This window comes from Galleria mellonella, unplaced genomic scaffold (genome assembly GCF_026898425.1).
Source record: "Galleria mellonella isolate WM207_F2 unplaced genomic scaffold, CSIRO_AGI_GalMel_v1 utg28, whole genome shotgun sequence".
NCBI classification, from domain to species: Eukaryota; Metazoa; Arthropoda; class Insecta; order Lepidoptera; family Pyralidae; genus Galleria; species Galleria mellonella.
In genome coordinates this window covers 3,139,583-3,165,040 of record NW_026442064.1, presented here as the reverse complement: position 1 = coordinate 3,165,040, position 25,458 = coordinate 3,139,583, and the positions used below count along the sequence as shown (strand labels likewise).

General features: G+C 31.0%; 1 protein-coding gene across 7 annotated transcripts in view; it reads left to right on the top strand.

Annotated features, from left to right (window-relative positions):
* LOC113516799 (glucose transporter type 1) overlaps positions 1-25,458 on the top strand; it is a 91,331-nt gene that overhangs the window by 30,986 nt on the left and 34,887 nt on the right. For 4 of the 7 annotated variants that reach the window (XM_031911675.2, XM_031911674.2, XM_031911676.2 and 1 more), the window contains exons 2-4: positions 10,249-10,309; positions 12,426-12,527; positions 19,400-19,496. In XM_031911675.2, coding sequence (XP_031767535.1) covers positions 12,440-12,527; positions 19,400-19,496 — 185 coding nt within the window. In that variant the 5' untranslated portion in view covers positions 10,249-10,309; positions 12,426-12,439. Of the gene's footprint in view, positions 1-3,955; positions 4,159-5,138; positions 5,201-10,248; positions 10,310-12,425; positions 12,528-19,399; positions 19,497-25,458 lie in introns of those variants that run through there. The other 3 variants (XM_052895454.1, XM_031911673.2, XM_031911677.2) reach the window with 3 other exon arrangements.

Below are 25,458 nucleotides of genomic sequence, written 5' to 3'. Positions count from 1 at the left end.
GTACGTATTTTATCGCTATCAAACCCTTTGATGTGGTCGAAATTACACACAGCGGCGCCCGCGGCATTCGTGTTCGCCCAAACGGTTTGCAATATGACGACGATACGTTCGGTCATGCGTGACGAACGCAAACCTTTACCCGGAATCCGGTGTGTGAGCAGCATTACACTACAGATAGTGCATTCTTTATGTGCACTTGGCAACGGCAAGCGATTCTCAAGGTTTACTGCCACGATAAATTACTATGTATGTTGCACGACCTTGAGTTTGCAGGTGATGAATTCCCTGGCCGAATAGATTACATAGTACTTGCTGTGTTGAACTATAAAAGTGAGTTTAAAATATATATATATGTATTACTCCAGTTTATGTTCACTTAGTTTAGTTTATTTAGTTTATATTCTCAAATGCTCTATGTGCATCGTTTGTGATGGGTATAAACTGTACAAGATTGTATTAAATAATACAAAATATACAAACCTTATATATTGTAAAATGAATTCTTAAACATATTGGATTTGAGTCCATTTTAAAGCGTCATATTTTTAGAGATAAATTTAGACTTATCTTTTAACTTAATATTTAAGTTTTAGAGTATTTACTGTTTTTTATACCACTAAGGTGGCAAACAAGCATACGGCTTACCTGGCGGTAAGGTACGAATGGCTGCAATACCAGGGGCATTACGCGCGCGTTGCCAACCCTGAAAAAACCCCCCGAAAAACTCTATGCTATAGTCTCTTGGAAAAACCTGTTTTATAGAGCATCATAAGGTAAATTAATAATACTTTTGACTTAAATCAATCATATATTTAATTCGTATTGGTCCTCAAAATAAATACATCACAAACTCTAAACTCATCTTTAAAATTAAATGTTAAAGATGAGTTTAGAGCTTCAAAATCGATCCCATTGTCTAAGAAACATCACATCGTTCATCATATCAGCCTTTAACTGTCCACTGCTGAACATAAGCCTCCCTTTTAGGTATTACCAGTAGTTACCACGCTTGGCAGACTGACAACCGCAGTTAGGCTTTAGAGATGTTTTAAGAGGGATGCTCTTGCCCATCCCCAGCCTCTCTTAGTCGCCTCTAACGACATCCACGGGAAAAGCGTGGCCTATTTGGCCGGGACCACACGGCCTTAATTATTTTATACTTATTAAATTGTAAATAATTAAGAACATGGAATCGTCTATCTCAGTCAGCAAATAGGCTTCGCTTTACCGTTGCTAAGGAAATTATAATTTGTCATTGCAAAAAAATATTAAAGCTTTTTACGGCGTAAATATGGCAAAGAAAACAACAATTAACTGTAGGTATCGATTACAAAATAATTATGAGTGTTTGTTCCGAATTAGCGACGTAATCGCATATCATAGTCATAAGGAGTAATGCAGTACGCATGGGCAATATATAAGCAATACCTATATATTATAGGGTATCTATATATTGGCCCTATAATGGATATAATACATAATAATTATCCAATATATAATATCGAAATGAAAAACCTATATATATATATATATATATATATATATATATATATATATATATATATATATATATATATATATATACTGTATGTAATGTGAATTGTATTACTGTTGCTGTGCCTAAATAAATAAATATGCAGCTGCAGTTAAGCTTTTGGCGATGTCTTAAAAAGGCCGCTGCTGCCCATCCATCAAGTTTTTTTTTATACAACTTAGAATGGCAAACAAGCTGACGGCCCATCTGATGTAAAGTGGTAACCGTCGCCTATAGACATGAGCAGTACCATGCACATAACAGAGTATCATGCGTTGGCATTTCTGAGGACTCAGGTGTTATTCCTCCGTACCCAGTAAATTCACGCCATATCCCACCCTTCAAACCGAAACACAGCCATGCAAACACAACTGCTTTACGGTTGAAACAAAGTAGTTTAAAAATATAAACACAAAGCAATAATTATCGCTGACAATTTGCTTTAATCGATGCACGTCCAAAATGAAATGACCGCACGAATGACATAACAACATGCTTGTACTGTCAACACTGAAAACAATTTCAATTTGACAGCACAATCTCCATCTTAAAAAAATTTGAATTTGACACAAAAATCCCCATTAGCAAAATGATCCGCCATTTATTGAATTTATTTGTTACAAAAAATGTGATAAATGAAGAACCGCTCATAACCGATTTTATGCAAACTTTACATAAACCATCTACTAAATAGTCCGAACAAAGCCTAAACATTTGGTTTGGATAGGTGAGCTCGTTCCTGAGTTATAAAATTACAACAAAAAGTAGCATTAATTTTTATATGTATATATAGATATAGATTTAATTACAACTGGCTGGCTCGCGCTCGTATTACAGCCGCTCATGATTAAAGATCCTCAATTGGTCCCGAAACTGATCGAGCTTTCTCGATCTAATTACGCGTAAATTAAACTAGTAGTTATTATATTCAAATTTCAATACAATATGAGTTATTATAGTTATTATTCAACAATAAATAAATGTACAATCAACACTTATTATTTCCTAATAAAAACAACTATACTGTCTCCTCCTATTATTGTACGCACACTGCCCGTTGGTAATTAATGCTCCTGTCGACTCAGGGTTTACTTGAAGATAACTCTTACAGAGTTAAGCTCGTCGGTTGTACATCTTTATTTAATATATATAATATGTTTATATTTTTTGTGTAAAATAAAGAATAAATAAATAAATAAATGCTTATGTAGATACTGTGTCGTCGTTGTGTTCGGATTTTTTTTAACTTGTATATCAACGTAATAAATAACTTTAAAAGATTAATATGTCCGTAAATGACGCCCAGGTACCGGTACACGAAAGTTTTATGTACAACACGGAACGCCATTCTTACGTAATTAAATTCAAATCGTTTGATCTCGAAAATCCTTTATTAGGTAAACGGAAAAAACCATTTCAACTTATTTTTGGATTATAAAACACACAGCTCCCGCGGTAGGTAGGTATATAGTGTAGGCGAATTGATTACTTTGTTCATTTCATTATTTATTTATTAAATATAAGTATTTCCAAGTAATCCAAAGCTTGATTTAATTATATTTTATCAACGAAATCTCTTATCCATTATTGTAAAAATAGATGAGGGATAATTCGCATTAGTTTTCGATACTTTATTTATAATGCTTACCTATCAATTAGTTTTCAATTGACTTCATAAAAGCGATTTCTGATATGGACTGTAAATTTGTATATATATTTGTAACTTTAGGTGATTATCTAATCCAAAAAACAGATTTGAATGAGCAATTTTTTCAAGACAACCTTAGGGTGATGGACTAATTGCTGTACAAGTAGATATTGTATAATTAAGAAAATAAACAAAATAAAACATTTAGGAAAATAATTATAAGTATTAAGTATATATAGGTATAATAGTCAAATTAAATATATATGTTTATTAATATTTATTAAAATGTTTATTAATTATTAAAATTAATTATTAAAATTTATTAAAATAATATTAACATAAATAATAATTTTTAAAGTTGGCCTACAATTAAAGAAGAAATCAATAAATATACATTAAAAAATAAACAGTCGAACAACAGAACCTTTTTCTTTTATGAAATCGGTTAATAAGAGTAGAAAATAGCATTAATCATCAAAGGGTAGTGTGTGGCTCTACACTGTTTACCTAATTATGGTAAATACCTTATAATATTTGAGTGTATTTATATTACTTTATACTTGGTTTAAATCCTGTGAAGTGCAGTTGAATTCCGTTATAGCGGTTAATCTTCCCCAACGCACATTTATATGAGTACATATTGTATTTGTACTTCAACCCCTTCCAACCCATTTCAACCCCTGTCCGGGTCGGGGGTGGTGCAGGCAGCCCAATCGGGTTGCGTCCCAGTATTTTACAGTAGTCTAGCTGCGACCACACGCCACTACTGACTGTTGCATACTGTTGTTCATAAGAATAAAAAATAAATAAAACATCTCTCATATTATAATAATAATAAATTGTATACAGTTAATATTAATTTAAAAAAATAAAAATAAAACATTCCGTAATTAAATTATAAATTGCATACAGTTCATAATAATTAAAAACAGTTAATTTTCAAAACACTTTATATTTAAATTATAAAACGTCGTCGGTAAGTTTAATTTTAATATTAAATATTTAATTGTTGGTGCTCGCTTTAAATTATTTTTATATTTATTTATTGCAAAGCTTTCGTATTTTCCGTCATATCAGTTATAAGGATTCTTCAAATCGAATTTCTCGGAAACTCTACTCAGGTTCTGTGCAAAAATATTATTTCCTTCATCTATTTTTAATATTATTTTCATATATTCGGATTATTTGGAATTATTATTTAATATTAGGGAGTTTCTTTTTTATTGAAATAAATAGTGCATAATATAAACCACGAAGTAGAATAAGAAGTTTTTATATAGTTTATTGTTTTATTATATAAATTTTATATAATTTATTGTTTTATTATATAATTTTTATATAATTTATTGTTTTATTGTATATTTTTATATAATATCTTATTTTTATATATAACTTTTTGTTTTATTATATATTTTTTATATAGTCGTTTTATTTTTAAATGTCCAATTTAGAAAAATTTCCAGTATTTTTAAGAAAATAATTTACAAGAAATAAATCGCGCGATAAAGGCAGTGTATTATAATAAACTATTTGTATCGTACATAATTTAAATTAAAAAATAAATATTCTTTACTATAATATATATAATGTGGTATATCTATTAATGAATTTTTCAGCTGAACTTTAAAGTTTTTCAGACATTTTTTTTAAGTCACCCTATAAATTATATGAAATAAAACAAAAAACTATACAAATAATACAAGGAATGTTCCCAGCAGTCGTTTTTGAGTTTTAGCAGTACTAACGAATAGTTATTGACACTTATATGCATAAATTTTAAAATTTTGTTTTGTTTATACATATTTCAAATCAGGATCGGGACATATCGCAACTCGATTACAGGTAAATAGAACTTGCATATCTGATTTTTATTGCCGACGTTTCTACGTGGTTTGCACCAAGTCGTGGGGTGAGGGTGCGCGGGCTGTCAGAAGACGCGGCGCGGCGCCGCTCACTTCAGTTTCGCCGTGACCACGACATGGTGCGATCCACTGTGAAACGTCGACAATAAAAATCAGGTACGTAGACATTATTTACTTGTAATCATGTCTCGTCGAGTCCCAATTGTAAATTTAATATGTATACAGTATTACTGTGCCTGTAAGCTAAGGTATTGGGACAAAATTATTGTTTCATATATTTTTTTTTTAATGGGTGATAATGGAATGGTAATCCCATTCGCGCTATCGGTATACACCGGCGGGGCACCAGTGAAGGATGATAGGTGAGGATGAAGCAGGCCAGTTAGCCCATCGTGACGAATTCAACAAGAATTGTTCACGATGGTTTCCAGAGGGAACCACGTGGAGGTCGACCTGACAGGATATATTGCTAGTAATGGGGGTATTTAATCCCATTACTAACAATCCCTTTCCCCCCTTTTTTATATATTAATACATGGGTTACTGTTTATAATCATTTTAAAGTCTTCTCGCATGGGTAATTTAATTACGCAATCCTGGTTAATATTGGTTAATTATGACGTTATGCAAACACAAAGTAATATACTGCAATTCAAATACTAATATACAACTGTTAGAAATACCGATAAACCAATATTGAATGATGTTGAACAATTTAATAATCCCATACCTCCGGCAACTGTTGCTTGACCAGGCGGCTGGTGGCTACTTCCCTCCCTTAATACTGATATGTATTTAATATACCTATAATGGGTATGTTTATATTAGTCTATTTATTATACATTATATTATACCAGAGGTAGACTTTGTACAAAAGTCGTTTGCTTGCGTACCTCTGTCCCATTCGTGTTTCAATCGTAAAGCAGTTGTGTTTGCATGGCTGTGTTTCGGTTTGAAGGGTGGGATATGACAGTGAATTTACAGAGTGCCTGAGGTAGTCCTCAGGAATGGCAACGCATGGGGGTATCATGGATGAAACAGTATACTCTGTTATGTCCATGGTACTGCTCATGTCTACAGGCGACGGTTATCACTTTCCATCAGGTGGGCCGTCAGCTCGTTTGCCATTCTAAGTTGTATAAAAAAAAAACATGAATATATCAAATATTGTTATATTTTGCCCAATGGTTGACTAGTAGAGAACACCGAGCGGTGTTAAATCCGCCAAATGTACATAGAATTTTACTGTGCATTAAAATATTCTTTGTTCTCTCAATTGTCTACGACAGAGATTGTTTTATTTTTCAATTGACTTCAAAAAAGATAAACGTTCTCAATTCGGTTGACTTTTTTTTTTATATTCGTTCCATCATAATTCCGTCATTTTAAAACTGATTTGGAAAATAAAATTCTTTTGTATTTGAAGGATATATTATACTTACAGATTGGTACCATAAAAAATTAACCAAAATACAGTTTAGTTGAGTTCAGTTTAGTAATTTAGTTAATTTAGTTTTTAAATAAAAATAACTAGTTTTGCCACGATTGATGTCTGTTTTTTTATGCAACACAGTCTTAAATTACAGAGTAGTAAAATATGTAGTCTCTATTTACGAAATTCTTGAGTTAGAGTTTATCGTTTATTATATCTAAAATTGGAAAGCAAACTAAATTCATAGTGAACTCTTCAATTTTTTTTTTGTTCGTTAAGTTATACAGCCACGAATAAACTTATACTTACTTGTAACTCAACCAGGCATTCTAATTAAATAAGCTCCCTATCGAGGTTTTACCAAGAGACTAAAGTATAGGGTTTTTATTTAAAAAAAAAAGGTAAAGAGATTTCTTTAGAGTCGCCAATGCACGTGTAATGCCCCTGGTATTGTAAGTACATATTATAGGCTACGGTAACCGCTTACAATCAGGTGGGCCGTATGCTTGTTTGCCACTTCTCTGATATCAAAATATTACAGTAACATTTGTACGTTAAATTTGGCGATTATTAATTTCAAATAGTTAAAGACATATGATCACAGAATTATTAAATAATTAAAAAAAAAGTTCTATTTAAATTTAACTTACACTGTTGTGTCGAAAGTCCATTGTTTGTTATAGATGACGTGTTACATATTTTTTCTTTCTTTTTTTTTGTATATGACAACGCGTCAAAGAACCATTTACTCTCAGTTAATTGTTTTTATTTATAGGAAATGTTGACAACGTTATGCGGCGTCGGTCCTTTGTGCATTTCTATTTCCTTGCATTCAATTAAATTGTAATTGGAAATTGAAAATTTTATGTATAACTAATACAGTGTTCGTAACCCGGTCAACTGTTGCCAGCTACCGTTGAATGGATGGAGTAATTTGTGGAAATATAATTATAAAATTCAACGGAATTGACTTAAAGAAAATTGGTTTCGTGAATTATGATTTCTAGGAACTGGTGAGGGTTTATAGAATAATCCTAGTTACTTGAACAGTGCAAGCGGCTGCCAGGTAAAGCAGACCGTGGCGTCAGACGTTTACGACCAATTTTAAAAGCAATTTCCAATTGTAATACTTACAACAGGAGAAATAGAGATTTTGATGATTCTTTTTACAATCATGGTTTATTACTATGTTGGTGTTAGGTTAGTTCTGTTGTAATCGAATCAGCTATTTTTTTTCTCGATTTTTTTTATTAGCGAAATTGTTCTAATTTTGTTACGTTTGAAGCTTAGATTATATAGATAAAGTGTCTCCTTATAAGTGCTTCGTCAAATATAAATTATTTATTTTATCCATGTCTGCATAAATCGTGTTACCAAAATATACCTATGGTTATTAGGGACTCTAAAAGAGAGAGGGAAAATGTATATATATATATTGTAAGGTTAAATTAAAAAATAAAAACAATACTTTTTACTAGACTTTTGACTTGTAAAACAATATGTGTATATTTAAATTACATAAGAAAATTTTTTTCTAAATTATATTTACAAAATTGACTCTCTTCTGGGATATATTTTTCAAATTACTTGCAACACAGAAAAAATGGCGCGCATTTATTTTGTTATAAAAAATATATATGTCAAAATACATTCAGCCAAATCGTTGATTAGCTGACCAAAGTTTGACCTATTGGGCACTCGATGCTATATCTGTATAATCTAAGGTAAGGCTTAATGTTATTTTTTATATCAAAGAAATCTTAAATTACAGATAGATAAATAGATTTGTTCCTTCAGTAATGAAATTGATATGATACGTACTTATAATAATGGTTCCATTGCTTTCATTATCTGTGCCCCTATTCAATAACATTTAGAATAAGACCCCATTAGCAATTTAGCATATGAGATGAAATATTTCTAAACCTCGTTAAGCTACTTGTTCGACGAGATTAGTAAATTATATATGACTTTTGAATAGATAGGGGAAGCGTCTATATTTTATACCTTAGATTATATATAATATCGAAAATAGGTAAATTGTTTTTATACATGTGTGTGTGTGTGAATAGGGTTACCATAATATACATTTATTACGCAGTATGACGAAGAAATTATATCGTAAGTTTAAATTTAAAAATAAAATCAATACAAAATTCTTGCAAATATATTAAAAAAAAAAAGATAAATAGTGCTTAGTGATTCGTGATAATGCATTTACTGATTACTTTATCTAGGCATATACTTAAAATATATTTTCGTTTTTAGGTCCAATGATCTGGGAAATTTTTAATTCAATCACTTGCAACACTGAAAAATTGCGTGTTTTGTTTCGATTAAAAAACATGTGTCAAAATTGAGGCAGTCAATTGTCAATTTAGCTGATAAAAAATTGACTCCGTCTTTAGACACTTGATGCTCTATTTATGTAATCTAAGATTTTGTTAGATTTGTTTATAAGAATAATTTTATAAGTCCACCATCATATTTGTTTTTGTCTGCCGTAAGGTACATTTAAATTTATTTTCTACTAATTTTTACTTGCATCTTTGTCCCCGTAACCGGGATATGCTCATGGACTGGGATAATAATTAGTTCCATGTCCTTCTTCATCGCATATAGCAAGTGTATACCGAATTTTGTACTGGTTACTAAAGCGGTTAAGGCGCTCTGAGGATTTATTCAAACAAATAAACTAATTTTCACATCGTAGCGTATCGTTATGCCCGCCAATTAGGGGGGGTAAGATTTTGTTAGTAATGCGGACTACTAGTCTCATTGCTTGCAATATACCCTGTTAGGTTAACCTCCACGTGGAGCCAGCCTAGGAACCATCGTGTTGAATTCTAGGTGTTTTTAGCACGCTAGGCTAACTAACCTGCCTTTTCTCATCTATCATCTCTCACTGATGCCCCACCAAAGTATACCGTTAGCTCCGGCGGGTTTATTACTCCATTGTCATCTATTAAAAAAAACACACCGCCAGTTATACTTTTAGAGCAGGCATATACAGATGTATACTTCATATGTGAATTTACTTATCTTATTTTGAGATACATGTACTGTTTTCACCTTTCATTACGTACCAATCTATATATTTTTAATATAGATTCATATATATTATCAATCTAAAAATAAATCATACCACAAACGACACATAGGATACTACTTTTTTTTTAAATTAACACTAAAAATCTTACATAATTTGAGGCACGTTAACATAGTGGTAGTGTGTACCTACCGCTCCGGGTTCTGTATACCGAGTTCCTCTGGGCATTGATGACAAAAAAAAGGTTATCGCCCCTTTCGATACACACCTATATCAATTAGATATCTATATTTTTTTGATCACGTTCTTCATTTCGACATTATTAATAATATAACTGATATTAAATATATAAGGAATATATCAGGTTACTCTATATAGATATTTTAACTACAATATATTTTGTGTAGATCTAATTGCCTTAAGGCCTGCATCGGACCATAGATTATCAAGTTTTTTTTTTGTCCCACGGCATTCGTTTCATTCATATTATTTGATTTGGTGGTGTCTTTTGAATTTAATTATATTTTGTTAAAATATATCCAATGATGTCCTAAAATTGATTAAGGTACGATGGGACTGATGTGCCTAAAAGGGCAAAAGTCCCTAAATAAATAAAGATAAAAACGAAACTACAATATATACATATTTCTATATATTACCCAGCCATGTAAATGTAAAATGTACAAAACATGTTTTATTACAAACATTTTTCCTTTGTTTCAGACACGATGTCGTCGATTAGGTTGCCATCGGTCATAGTCAAATGACAATAACTAGATTAAAGGTAAATCTAAGCATGATCATTTAATTTAATGAGTTAACAATAGATTAGATATATAGATGGAGTGTCTCCGTAAAAATACATCGGTCAACTTTTTTATCCATGTGGGTGTAAATCGGGATGCCAGAATATATAATTATCACCAAGTATATGGGAGAAATTCATATTATAAGGTTAAATTGATAAATAAAAATAATATAAAATGTTACAATATTTGTCCAAATATTTGATTTACCCCATTCTAGGGTAAAAAAGTGCATAAATATTAATTATTGCTTACCTTCACTGATAAAGTGGAATTATGAATTTATTTAAGAATAGTTTAAAAATATGTTTTCATTGTAAAAATCATTGAAAGTAACAAAAGTACAAAAATATAAAAAAGAAAATGAATTTATGAACAACATATGTATATTTATATAATACTGGAAAAATATTTACCAATTCAAATTAAAAAATCTACCTGATTTGGGAAATTTCTGATCAAATTCCTTGCAACACTGAAAAAATAGCACATATTGCCTTGATTTAAAAAAAATATCTGTCAACATTCAGTCAGCCAATATGACTTTCGGTCGGCCAAGCTGACTAAATTTTATTTTTGACACTCGATCTATATAATTTAAGAAATAAACATACAGCAATTTATTGTTAACTATACTTTCTTTATATTTATTTAAAAATTATCACAATATTATTTAAGAGTTGGCACTGCCTTTATATTGAACAAACTGTAAAATATAACTGTACAATCACTTAGAAATACATATAAACACAAAAAAATAAATAACTTCTGATAGCGAAAAAACCTAGCTACTTTACAGTAGACTATAGTATTAAAGGATTGAATTTTGTACACTGTTACAAAAATTAGGTAGATAATGTTTTGTTTGAAGTGACGCATGCCTGAGCAATATTTTAAATATTGAAATGATTTTATCCACAACAGAAAAGGCAAAATTACAAAGGCATACGGTTTAATCTTTTATTTGACTGTTTTTCTTAAGTTTAATTTTCATTATATTATTTTTAATGTTACGTACGTTCAAGGTCTTCGGAAGCTCACTTAAAACTGATTGTTTCTAAGTAAGCCTATGCGTATTTCGCGAAGTACTTGTACTTTGTAAAAAAAAAAAAGAAAATAATTAAATTGTTAAAATTATTTAAATCGTTCTTATTAGCTTTATTATACTCGATGAGTTTACAAGTTTAATGAAACGATGTAATCATAATAATGCTACTTGATGGCCATATTAAGTTGTATAAAATTAATAATTACTAATTATGGCGGAATTCGAAAGGGATATGGAAATTAAAAAGTAATGTCTAACATTTATAGCAAGACTTCGAAAATGTACTATATGTTAAAATAGTTCTTATTCAAATAAAATGAACGATTTAATTTAGTTAAAATACTTATATACTTACTAGATTTTCGCAATGTGACACTAACATAACGTGACTTGAAATATATAGTTTGCATAAGTATATAAAAATAAATCGATTAAAACCATTCAAATTAGGATCGTTTAATATTATAGAATAAGAAAATTAAATGCTTGCCAAATTTGACAACCCTACTAATAAATAACAAACACGTCATTCTGATGTGCCATAACTACGTATTTACACAAAAATGTTTATTAATTAATGTCTATAGTTAGACATTATATAGTTATTTAATAAATATTTTATATTTGTTTGCTACACATAGTTGTGCCAGTAAACAAAGAGACGAAATATATATAAATACCTATAGGTAATGTAAGTATACCTGTATTAACCTGAATTTATTTCAACGAAATGTAATTAAATAAAAATCTTATTGTAATATATAGAGTAGTAGCAAAAATGTGTACACTCAAGTATACATAAGAAAAAGTGTTGCCATTATACAGCAATGAAAAATTAAAAAAAGAACGCTAAGGAAATACTAACATATACGAAAAAAATATAGCAAAGTGAAGTAAATAAAAAAAAAATAAACAGTGTTACCGACATACGTCGATTATAAACTTAACGCACAATATGAATAACAATTTACAAAAATATAAATAAATAACAATTTATATTGAATACTTAAGAATAGTTGAATTAACCTTAACGACTGTGTCCACAGTGTCGGGAGCGCTCATGAGACAGTCGTGTCATCGTCTGCTTGAGCACCAGCAAGCAGGAGGGGAGGAACCTCCTCTGTACTCACCCATCGATCAAATTTCAGGTAAATATCTTCAAATGTCATATACATATATTACTATGAAATAATTTGCATTACTTCGATTTTTTACGAATTCTTTCATAAAATGCCTAACCTTTTTGACGATAAAGTGCTCGAGTTTTAAACAAGGACTGTATGAATGTATTTTCTAGCAGTGTACAAAGTGTATTGTAAATTTTTTTAAATATAACTTATAGAAAAAGACTCAATAATTTTCTTATGCACAAACATGACTTAATGCCTATTATTATCTTTAAATATTCGAAATATGATATTAGGCTGCAAAGCTCGGAGTGATCAAGTCGAGTGTTACCCTATTGCAATAATGTTCCCGTCTACAAAATACCTCTGATTACCCCATCTAGAACAAACTTGAATTTTTCTTGTACATCTGGTATATAGTTTATTTTATTGTTTTATCTATAACTACGTAACACATCTAAATGAAAGTTTGCAAAATTTTTGCTATTTTATTTAAATTTTGCAAATTGTTTCCAATTACATGAAATATATTTTTTACAAACAAATATATCAATAAACTCGCTACGAATTGTTGAGCGCACACTTTAGTTTACTCGTTCAATTTTATTAAATAATTAATATTTATTTAAAATAAATAGTGATGTTACTTTATTACAAATACTATTAAATATGATATGTATTACAGCTAAGTACATATGTACCTACTCATATATTTTACATTATAATTTTTGAGTTCTTCTAATGAAAGTTCATCACGTCACATCCGTTTGCAATTTTTATTTTTTTACTTTATTCAGTATTCTTAACACAATTAATTAGTGTAATGCATTTTTAATCTCAATTTTCTTATTTTAAAAGTAGTAGAATGCACCAATAGTGTAGCAATATTAAGTAAAGTAATTAAATTTAATATTATGGTAACACTGTGCGAGACAAAGCGGTCGTTTTCAATATATAACGAGGTGTTTCATAATAGACCCGTTGGTTGGGATAATACTCTTGTCATAATTTAGTATGCAGAATAGTGTCTTAACAAGCATATTTTATTTCACAAAGAAAAACAGTCGGCTACCTTTGTGACAAAATTAATATGAAACATTCAAAATTGGTTCAAAATATATGAAGATACTTTATACACAAAAGTATTGAGAACTTCCATTTTCTCCCTCTATCTTTTTCTTCTACTTCTTTCTTGTAATCTTTTTTAAAGAACAATACATAACATCTATTCTTCTTTTGAAAGTTGCTTAAACAGATCCGGTGTTTGATGTTTTTGTACAGTCAAACAAAAATAAGTAAATCCAAATAAAAAATTAATCAAAAATAAATGTAAATAAATTATATACAGTGTAGGATTAATACAGTATATTAAAACTACTAGGAATTAGTATTCCTATTCAGTAAAATTAAGCCACAAAATTGTTGGCGGCAACATGATTGCAGTTTCAAATATTTGGAACGCAGCCGAATGGCAATTGGACATGGCTATAATATTCATACGAGCGCTATATGATGGTAAACTGATCGAATCGATCAATGACCAATGATTTTTGAGTCAATATATCCAATAGATTAACAGACAAAATGAAAGATTAAAGGCTTGTACGTTAATGACGCGGAGCCATTGGCGGGATTAATTGTAAAATTTGCAATCAACCGCACTGAACGTTTTGTATTATAAGTACATAGTATTATGTAATATCAGAGAATTATGTCAACGAGTTATAGAAAGAGTATATTGCAAACCAATAAACCAATATAAACCAATATAGACCTTAGACTTTACAAGCTGAAGTGTTCAAATAGATTGTACGATTAGGTTTTTTTTGGACGGGTGATAACGGAATGGTAAGCCCGCCCGCGCTCTCAGTATACACTAACAGGGCACCAATGAGAGATAATAGGTGAGGACGAAGCAGGTCAGTTAGCCCATTGTGGTAAATTCAACAAGAATTGTTCACGATGGTTTCCAGGGGGAACCACGTGGAGATCGACCTAATAGGGTATATTGCTAGCAATGGGGCTGTCAAACTCCATTGCTAACAATCCTTTTCTCTCAGTACGACTACCTGGACCGTGAGAGTCAAGAACAAAAAAATTTTATATTAAAAAGTTTTATATTTAATATATTGCTAGTTAGCCGAATTATTTTGTTTAATTTCACTACCATTAGTATTAGTATTTATAATATTTGCACAGCCTAGAAAACTCTTTCATCTAGATGGAATAATGAATCCCGAATTATTATAAGTCGTTCGGGATCTGCCAGAGCTTTATACTGTAATAATAAGCAAGAATTCCATCAGATGCCAGTAATCATTCATAAACGAGGTTACTACTGTAATCATCATACTATTTAGTGCATTTCTTTAACCCATACATCGTCATCTCAGGCATTATCTATCCATTGCTGACCATAGTTCTCCCCATAGACTACAATAAGGAATGGTCCTAAGCTACTTAATATGTACATATCAACTTATAGTACTGTAATTGATTCGTGAACACTGTCGTCGATTGTAGCTATGTAGCTTTTTAATTTCTTTCTTTTATCGATACTAACTTTGTGATAGTCATTTTATCCATTCACAGTTTTTGTTGTAAACTTTTATTTGAAAAAAAAAAAGCAACAGCTGTGTTTCTTGCCCGTTCTCCTCAGCTGAAATTGCATTCCGAACTGGGCGGTAAATTTATAAAAAAATGATTATTTAAAAGTACTTATCATTAAGTTTACTTGAATAAAAATTATTATAATATATTATGAAAGTAGGTGAAGCAAAAATAATTGCTTTTAGCGCTTTATTATTAAATAATCTATAAAGCCAGTCGTGTAAATTGAATAACTAAATAGAACAGTTATGGATTTCAATGCATAATATATTTTAATCTAAATGGACAGCATTAGTGGTGATAAATAAATCCCAATATCCGTCGCCATTTGTAATTAAACATCCATAATAGGATTGCACTCTGGCGTTTTAATAATTTCACAGGTTAACACACAATAGACTGTGAAAAGATGAAATTTTAATTGTAGATAAATTTTGTCATTAATTTCATTATTAATATTTCAGATATACTATAGGTTATATATTGGTTCTAATATTGTTCTATACTTCATCTACTTTCATGTACTCTTTATTTCAAAAATTTTTGTTTTGTGCTTCCTTTATTATCGTCATCAAAATCAGTCTACTGCAGTCCACTTTTGGACATAGGCCTGTCCCAACTTTATTATTATATATTACGTATTAACTATTCTTTTTTATTATTATTTATTTGAAGATAACTTCATCCTATTTTTTTGTTTCTGATCATTTTAGGTTAATTTATTTAACGCTCGTTTATCATTTAGAAATTTAATAATTTCATTTAAAATATTTTCAATTAGGAGGAACTTAACAAATTGTTTCATATTTTATATATATATATATATATATATATATATATATATATATATATATATTCGGTGTGTTATGTTATGCAATATTTTCTTCAATATAAATTTTTTTATGGGGATTTTTAAACGAACAAGTTTATTGATCATGAATTATGTTGATCTATTTATAATTATTCAAATACTAAATTCCAAATACGTATATTTGTAAGAGATTTTTATTGCTTTTTACTCTGTCTAATTTGCTACGTTGTATCAACATGGTATATCGTAGCGCTCCATTGCATTTTTCGAAAAAAAAAAACAGTGTTATCTGAAATCTATATTCACATTTCAAAATTTAAACTAATATGAAAACTAAAATACATTGAATTAGATACGTTAAAAACACAGAGATTCCTTATAAATCGTCTAAGTGAACACTTAGAACAGATTGTTTTTTACGGACCTATAATAACTATGTCTAATCGAGAGCTAAGCGAAAAAGTAAAAGCTAGTTTCTCTGTAATTTCATACAAATATTAATATTAATATAGAATAATGTAATAGGTATACATTACATAAAATAGTATGGTAAAATGAAAGGTTTAAATTTATTAAGACACTGTGAAATATTTACTCTTGGGATTGAAACGAAGATAATGAATATAGGTTCGTTCAACGATATCATTCCAGCTCCATATAATATGATATTTCGTGAAAATCACTTTTGTACATTTACCATTTGGTAATTGGATTATGAATTAGTTAAAACATAGTTACTACAGTTTCATTTGATCATTCTTTAATAGATATATACGTATTTAATTAATTACTTCATCGTCTCGTTATAGAAATATCTCGCATGGATTCTTAATTAATATACAGCCTACATCACTCTCTGATAATGTGACTCACTACAAGTGTAAGAATTAAAAAAATCGGTTAAGGAGTCAAACCAAATTTTTTCACTTAATAATATTAGTTTAAATTATTTATAGAAACTTATGTACATGGGTACTTCAGTCCCGGTTGCGGTTTGAACGGTGAGAGATATGGCAAAAGATTGGCCGGGTATATCGTCTTAGTCCTTAGGAATGGTAACACATGAAGTCTATATACTGTAGGCAGTGCTTCTGTAAAGGCCACGGTGCTGTTTATATCAGTACCTATATTTTAGCAATAGTAACCATTTCAAGGTTAGATAGGCCGTTAGCTTACCGGTTATTTCATGTCGTATAGAGAAATGGTAATAACGGAATGAATGTGTCAAAGGGGATGAACTGAAATGATACCCAGTTAGCCATTAAGTTATAACGTAATAGATGCTCTGTTAAGAAGAACAAAATTGGCCAAGCAAGCTCCCCTCTCTCTTGCATTGAAACTACTCAATGATGTTTTGAGCCAGTATCCACAATTAGACGTTGCCTCCAAATTGCTGGAGTTTCGTCCTATGACCACAGAGTGTTTATATTTAGATATTTAAAATGTGAATGTTATTTCTATGAATTTATGGTATTTTTACCATGTTAATATTATGTATTTTAATTATAATTGTAAAATATGTGTACTGGCTTTCTTGGATGAACGTATTGCGAGATTTTTTTTAGTATGAGTGATGATAGATGAGGATGAAAAGACAGGTCAGTTAGCTCATCGTGATGAATACACTTGGAATTCAGCACGATGGTTTCCAGGGGGACCACATGGATATCGACCTTGTTGGGTCTATTGCTAGCAATGAGGCTCTTAGTCTCCATTATTAACAACCCCTCCTCCCCCCTCCCGCGTATTGCGAGACTGCAAAGCACAGCCAGTCGATCAAATAAAATAAATAACTCAGCCCTCGTGGTAGAGGCCATGTTGGTTATCGCCAAATGTAAGGTAGGGTATAGTGAATAGGTCTAAACAAGGGGTTCCAAACTTATTTTGTTCACTGCCCACTTTGAGAATAAATTATTTATTAGCGCCCCCTATTTTTCATCTACATAAAAACCACTATTACTTCAAATTAAATTAATCAATTATTGTGTAAATTAATAATTTTTTCTGGGACTCTTACCGACCTTTGGAAAAGGCTGGTCTAAACGGTAGAATTAGGTATCATTTATTATTATTGGTAGCAGAGCAGTGTTATACTGCCCTATAATTATATATATATATATATATATATATATATATATATATATATATATATATATATGAATTTATATTAGAATAGAATAAACTATAACAGTGGCAATCTATTTTTTTTTTATTGTAAGCGAGTACTCAACCAGTAAAAAGTAACCAGTATAAATATACTCGTGCTTAGTTCCCAGTAGAACTTAGGAATTAAGTTACTGTTATACTGAATTTCATTAAAATTCGTCATGCAGTTTTTGTGTTATGCTGATGAGTGCAACCACACGATCTGGTTATTTTTTTTATACGTGTAAATGTATAAATTCGATATGAAAAAGCTCGAGATTATAGTTTTAAAGTATTTGTTCGCACTGTATTGGTCTAAGTTATACAAATAAAAAAAAAAGACCAAGAGACAGTAGCGAATTTGAAAAAGAAGAGATGTGACTTATGATAAAACTTATTACAAAATTTTGATTTTTTTTATATTTATTTATTTATAATTGTGTGATATAATTATAGAATATGTAAAATCTAATCATCGCACGAAACATTTGATGTATTTGTTAGTATCATGCTGTTTTACCTGCATGTGTTTAAAAAACCCCAAATCGAAATTTGATCCACTATACGATGTGTTTCCCAGTATTAACCTATGTTCCTAGTCGTTTTAAAGTTTAGCAACATATCAAGTATTTTATAAAAATTTGCTCTCCGTAGCTAAATTTTCTCAGTATCCTGTATTTCTAGTTGTTATATACAGTGACGTTATATGTGGACTTTTTATTTTGTTTAAAACACCTACTAGTCCCTATCCATTACCTTATGTGTCAATTATTTTTATAAATGGATCATGTTGAAATAAAAATTGACATAAATGGTGCTACAGCTGTTACTTACAAGTATGCATGCAAGCACTATACCTATATTATATAAATGATAATGTAGTCGAATTGATGTTATCGCAGTTGACCGAAGATGTTATCCAGTAGGTTATAGTTGCTTCGTTATATTTGGACACTGAGCGTGATGTGTTGGTTGTAAAGCCCGCGTCACACGTAGCACGAGCACATTTTTGATTCTCAAAATTAATGATGTCCCCGCTTATCGTGGCCATTGAAGCTAATTGGCAGTACGGTGTTGATATTGGTTCGATTTTGTGTTTGTTACGTCTCAAATGTATCACTTAGGGACTAGGTTTAATACTGATGGCAGTGTCACAATAATATAAACAGTAACGACTGTTCGTCGCGTAGGCGTCGAGTTTGTTACTTAAATGGAGAGTCCCCAGTTAGGAATGCTGTTGCAATAGTCGTCAAAGAAATAAAATAGAAAGCATAATATGTCCGTCGTTGTCGAAGATTAAAAAATAAACTAAGGAGTTTTGACGCAGTGGTACCTGAGCATGTGGCCCGGGAGGGCGGAGGCAAGCTGACACGATATGCGCCGACGGAGGAGGACGAAGCCACTCTCAGGGAGCTTCTACTTAGGTACGTGCCACACCCTAGCGAGAGATTGAAGACTAGCTTACCGCCTTTTATAATTGGCTTCATTGCATTTGATTCATACGAATCTGTGTGTCGATGTGTCTCCCTACTCTACATTTTTCACCTTGGCTTGGCATCCCAAATATCTTATATTGCAGATATCAGATGCGAATTCTTAGCGGTTTGGCCGAATCATCTCACTATCCTGACCATGTAACATCGGACCATAGCACCGCGGTTAGCATCAATGGCCATAGCGGTTCGATTCTTTAGCTAATGTATATAAGAGGTTCGATTATGCGTTAGTACACACTGCATTTTATATGAACACTTTCTTAATAACACACTAGGCAGGAGGGAGTGATCGCTTGCATGACTGTTTGTGATTGTATTGTGTTTCAAATATTAGTTTTGTCTAGATATTTTTATAAGAATGTTCTTATATAGCGTAATGTTGCGATGAACGTTTAGTTTCTTTAATATAATCACTATAAGTATAATCCATCAGTTGCGGAAAATCGCAGACGATACAACTGATTAGTAAGAAAGTCGCTCTTGAAATAGCAGTAATTTTTAATTTGCCAATTTGATCAATATAAGCATAGATTTACAAAAAAAGAAATTATACGATCATATACAAAAAACAACACCGTAAATGGAGCGCCTATCTACACCCAAATCGTATACACTATTTTAACCAATCTGTGACGTTATAAAGCTAAAAAGCTGGAGCTCTAGAAATAAATATCCTATCTCTTTATAGATATTTTTTGTATGTTAAAAAACAATATTTGACCAGTTTTTTTTTTTATTTTATTATAATTAGTGATACTTTTTTATACGTAATATTTGTGTGCAGCTCTCGATATTGGTTTTTCTTTTTTTGTAAATCTACGCATTTAAGAATTATATTTTTTTGTTATATAATATGTGAAAATCTTTTATTAGATTACCATCCTCACTATTATTCTATGCTTTATGATTGGTATAACAGTTGTTACATATAACTTTAAAGAATCTGTATAAAACAGAATAAAATTGTAAAAGTGAATAAAAGTCACGAATAGACAATTTAAAACGTCTGCGGTATTCTGCTTTCCACCATTTTATTTTCAAAGACTGAAGCACTAAATGACATGCCTCTCATATTCGTTCGATATTTTCACCGGCCTTTCAATACCATTAATTCTTCTGATGTCATTTATTTTCATTGCTATAAATCATAATATTATTTCGTACTTACCAACTGTTACCTTCTTTTTCCTTTAATAATATATGTAAGTATTATGTCATCATAAATATTGTGTATTTACTTATACAAAATAATATTACGAATTTTTTTGAATTGCTAGCAAAGAATTTGTATACACATTTTTAACTGTAAAATACTGATAATTTATTTTTTAAATTTTAATATAGATACTTGTTGCTTATTAGTGCACAATGAGATAGAAGAAAATTATTTACTTTAGTCAAATCTTAGAACTTATACTTAGAATATATACTTGACATCTAAGGAGGAATAGTAGGCGTAAATATTACTAATATAATAAATTTTTTTTTAAATTTGTACATGGGAAATTAAAAAAAAAAGCATTACATAAGGGGTCTTAAAAATACTAATAAATGCCAAAACAATAATATTTAGAAATTTTGTCTCTATGTTTGTTCCAGTATCAAAAACCACTGCATTAAATTGAATACAGTTTTCACAGATGTATTTCTGAAGATCTAACTTAAAAAGTGGTGTATATTTGTTCTTAATACGCCATCTAAGACTTATTTTTCCTTCTGAAATCTACGCGTACAAAATAGTGGGCAAAAAGCTAGTTAATTTATAAATTATAAAATTTAGAATTATTATTTTATTATATTTCTAAATAAAATCTACTTTTAAAATTCATATCGTTTATTTGAATAAAAAAAAAAATACTTTGAATCTATTTAATATATAGTATATTTGATGTAGCAAAGAATAGCGAAAATGGATTAGTATTGGGCAACGCTAACGCTTGCAGTAGCAATGAAAGATAGCATTACTTTAGGCAAACAAGCTTTCAAAAGCCCGTGTCCGGCTTTAGTAACACGCCTTGCACACAGTTTTTAATGGACGAAAATGGAGTGGTGGATACACTATCCTAAAGCAGCATTCACACAGCTCCGTTAGTTTCTATCACTGCTCGTAAGGAACGAGGAAATGCTTGCGTATTCATAAGATTTTGTAAAAATTAGCTGCTGTCTCATTCGTAACGATATCGAGTTAACGCGACGTTATGCAACAACTAGGAAAGCAATATATGCTTTTTGTATAAAATAAATATAGAAAGTCAGATATTTCAATAAATTTCAATTTTCGTCTAATAAACAAGGAAATCATTGGAGTACTTAGGAGTGACGTAACCATGGCACGTTTTCCATAATAAAATCCATAATGGTATCCTAGCGACTCAGTCGACGAAATCACGAATGGCTTCTTGAGAGGTATCGAATTCTCTCACTTGAAAGGCCTCGATTGTAAACTCGCTATTGGATAATTTATAAATCTATTTTTATATATTTAAATATTACAAATACATGCAACTTTATTTATTTCTCGGCGAACAAGTCAATTGACAGGTAATACGTTAATATAAACTTTGATTAGGACTTCAACGGAACGACCTTTTAACTTGCACAGTTTGTTTTTGCGTGAAATCGCGGATAACTGATGCCAAATCCCTGACGGGACACTGAGCACTGGACACTGGCTCGGAGCTCTGTTGCCTTGACCCGGTTGTGAAGAATGAACATATGGCCCGGTGCTGTGTGAATAGTGTACAATGAAAGAATACTAGCGAAAAATGAAATTATGAGGATTACGTCAGATTAGGTGATCTATTCTCTTACAAACTAAGATTACTAACTTATTTATAGGTACTACTTAACTTACAGAGAAAATGCTTATCCCGCAATTCATACCAACTTTCGAATCAGTTTGTAAATAATTCTTACTTCTAACGTCTGATACACATTTTTAGCTATTAAAATATTTTATATACATTCTTTATTGCACTAAAACACCAGAGGGAGACTTTGTACAAAAGTCGATTGCTTGGGTAACTCTGTCGCATTCGTGTTTCTACCGTGAAGCAGTTGTGTTTGCATGGTTGTGTTTCGGTTTGAAGGGTGGGATATGGCGTGAATTTACTGGGTGCAGAGGAATAACACCTGAGTCCTCAGGAATGGCAACGCATGGGGGGTATCATGGGCGTAACAGTATACTCTGTTATGTCCATGGTACTGCTCATGTCTATAGGCGACGGTTACCACTTTCCATCAGGTGGGGCGTCAGCTTGTTTGCTGTTCTAAGTTGAATAAAAAATATATTACTGTCTTATGTCTAAACCTTTTCATGTATTATTTCTTTTGAAATTTTTAGGAACATTAATTATTATATATTCTTTATTGCACTTGAAAATTACATGGAAAGTAAATTTATAAATATTGTGACACAAGGGTGGACTTATCTCTGACAGAGATCTCTTACATTCAACCCAATACAGTTGGAAAGCATGTCGTTAGCGGGCAGCCGAAGTGCACGAGTGCTTTACGAACAACTATTAATACTAATCAATATATAAGCTACAAATAAACAGTTATACATGAAATATTAATATATATTAGAATATTACATAATAATACATGCGATAAGGTTGCCCGTTATTTTCTCATTGTGATGTTTTCTTGTAATTGTTTATGTATCTTGTATCTATAATAAGTTTACTATTGTAATCTTTTAGAGGAAACAATAAAGAGTATCTATATATATATATATATATATATATATATATATAAATTATATCATCATCATCATATCAGCCTTTAACTGTCCACTGCTGAACATAAGCCTCCTCCTTGGGGGGTTCTGCCAGTATTTGCCACGCTTAGCAGGCGGATTGGCAACTGCAGTCAGGCTTAAAAGATGTTTAAAAAGGACGCTGCTGTCCATTCCTCGCCCTCCCTTAGTCGGTTCTTACGACACCCACGGGAAAGGAAGGTATAGCCTATTCTATGACGGGCCCACACGGGCAAAATATATATTTTATAAATTATATATTTTTAACATATATCATATTGTACTACATTACAAATATACCGTTCTTAATTTATTACAAAACTAGCGATCCGATTTGGCTTTGCATGAGTAGACAGAATTTTCGAAAATCAATACACATAATAAAAAAAGTTTCATTAAATTCAACTGATCGATTATTTTATATCATTTTGTATGTGATTCTTTAGACTCATAAAACTGTTTTATTTATGAACTGATTAAAATAAAACAAACAATAAATATTAAGTGGGGCAAACCGCAATGCATTAGCAAAAATTATATTCAAATCGGTTATGCCATTGCTAAGATTAGCGTACACAAAAGTACAAGCAAACAGACAAAAGTTATAAATATCATTGTTTTGGGTTCTATTGCATTAATAAAGCTCCCCCCCATCCATGTGCAGACAGCGACCAGTTACGATTGTATTGTATTCATTTTACGTGTATGTATTGTTTACATCCAATTATTTCAACAATTATCAACAAACAAATTTAAAATGCATTTTAAATTATGGTTAAAATTTCAATACACTAATTTAAAATAAATTACAAAGTTGATACCGCATACTCGTAATTATTTTTATTCAAATTAAAAATAATTATGCAATATGAGTTTCACATTTCAAATGCGTTTGCATAATTATTTCACACAGGAGGAAATAATGGATTCTGTAGCAGCATAATAAGTTAAAACATTCACAGTACCACATTTCATATTTATTTTAATTAATAAAATAATACAATTGTTTCCGTAGCACTTCAGTAGAATGATTTCAAAGTATGCAATTTAGATTTACTTTAATTATGATTACAGACAGATTGTTCAACAATATTTATTTCCACAAATGTTCAATAGATGAATTATAATTAATACATTTTACAACAGAGGGAGATTTTGTACTAAAGTCGTTTGTTTGAGTACCTCTGTCCTATCCGTGTTTCTATCGTGAAGCAGTTGTGTTTGCATGCCTGTGTTTCGGTTTGAAGGGTGGGATATAGCGTGAATTTACCGGGTACAGAGAAATAACACGTGAGTCCTCAGGAATGGCAACGCATGGGGGGTATCATGGGCGAAACAGTATACTCTGTTATGGCCATGGTACTGCTTATGTCTATAGGCGATGGTTACCACTTTCCATCAGGTGGGCCGTCAGCTTGTTTGCCATTCTAAGTTGCATATTAAAAAAAAGAACCCACGTGCCTACATAATAATTTGTTTATTTCACCCATACGTTTGTGGAGTGTTTGAAAAGTATTGTAGTTCATATTGTTGTCCTATTACTCAGCTATTGTCGCGAGACTATAACAATGGCAGTAACCTGAAGCTCTCAGATGCCGCATTGTGTCAATGCCCTATCAACTTTTGTGCCCCTTAAGAGCATCAGTCATGGTATAATTATGCTTAACCTGCAGCGTGCCTCGCGTAAAACTAACAGATAGATCTATAGATAATTTATTTGCGTTACTTACAGCACACAAACAACAATACACATAAGTGAAAAAAGATAAAAAAAAAAACACATACATACAAATAAAAAAGTTAAAACAAAATGCAAAAAATAAGTAACAATTTTGTTCTTCGTGTGTGTGTCATAGTAACGCAAAATAGTCACAATTCAGCTTATTGTTTTGCCCTAAAAACAGCAAAACACTGATATACTGTTGTATATATCTACCGACGTCCAGTTTTGCGGCCATGTGGAGGGAAAGGCTAAGATAGCTTCCAAAAAGTTAGGAGTGCTCAATAGAGTGAGACGGTATTTTACGCCGGAACACCGCCTGAAATTGTATAAAGCTCAAGTCAGGCCACATATGGAATACTATACTCACCTGTGGGCAGGAGCGCCACAGTACCAGCTCCTTCCGTTAA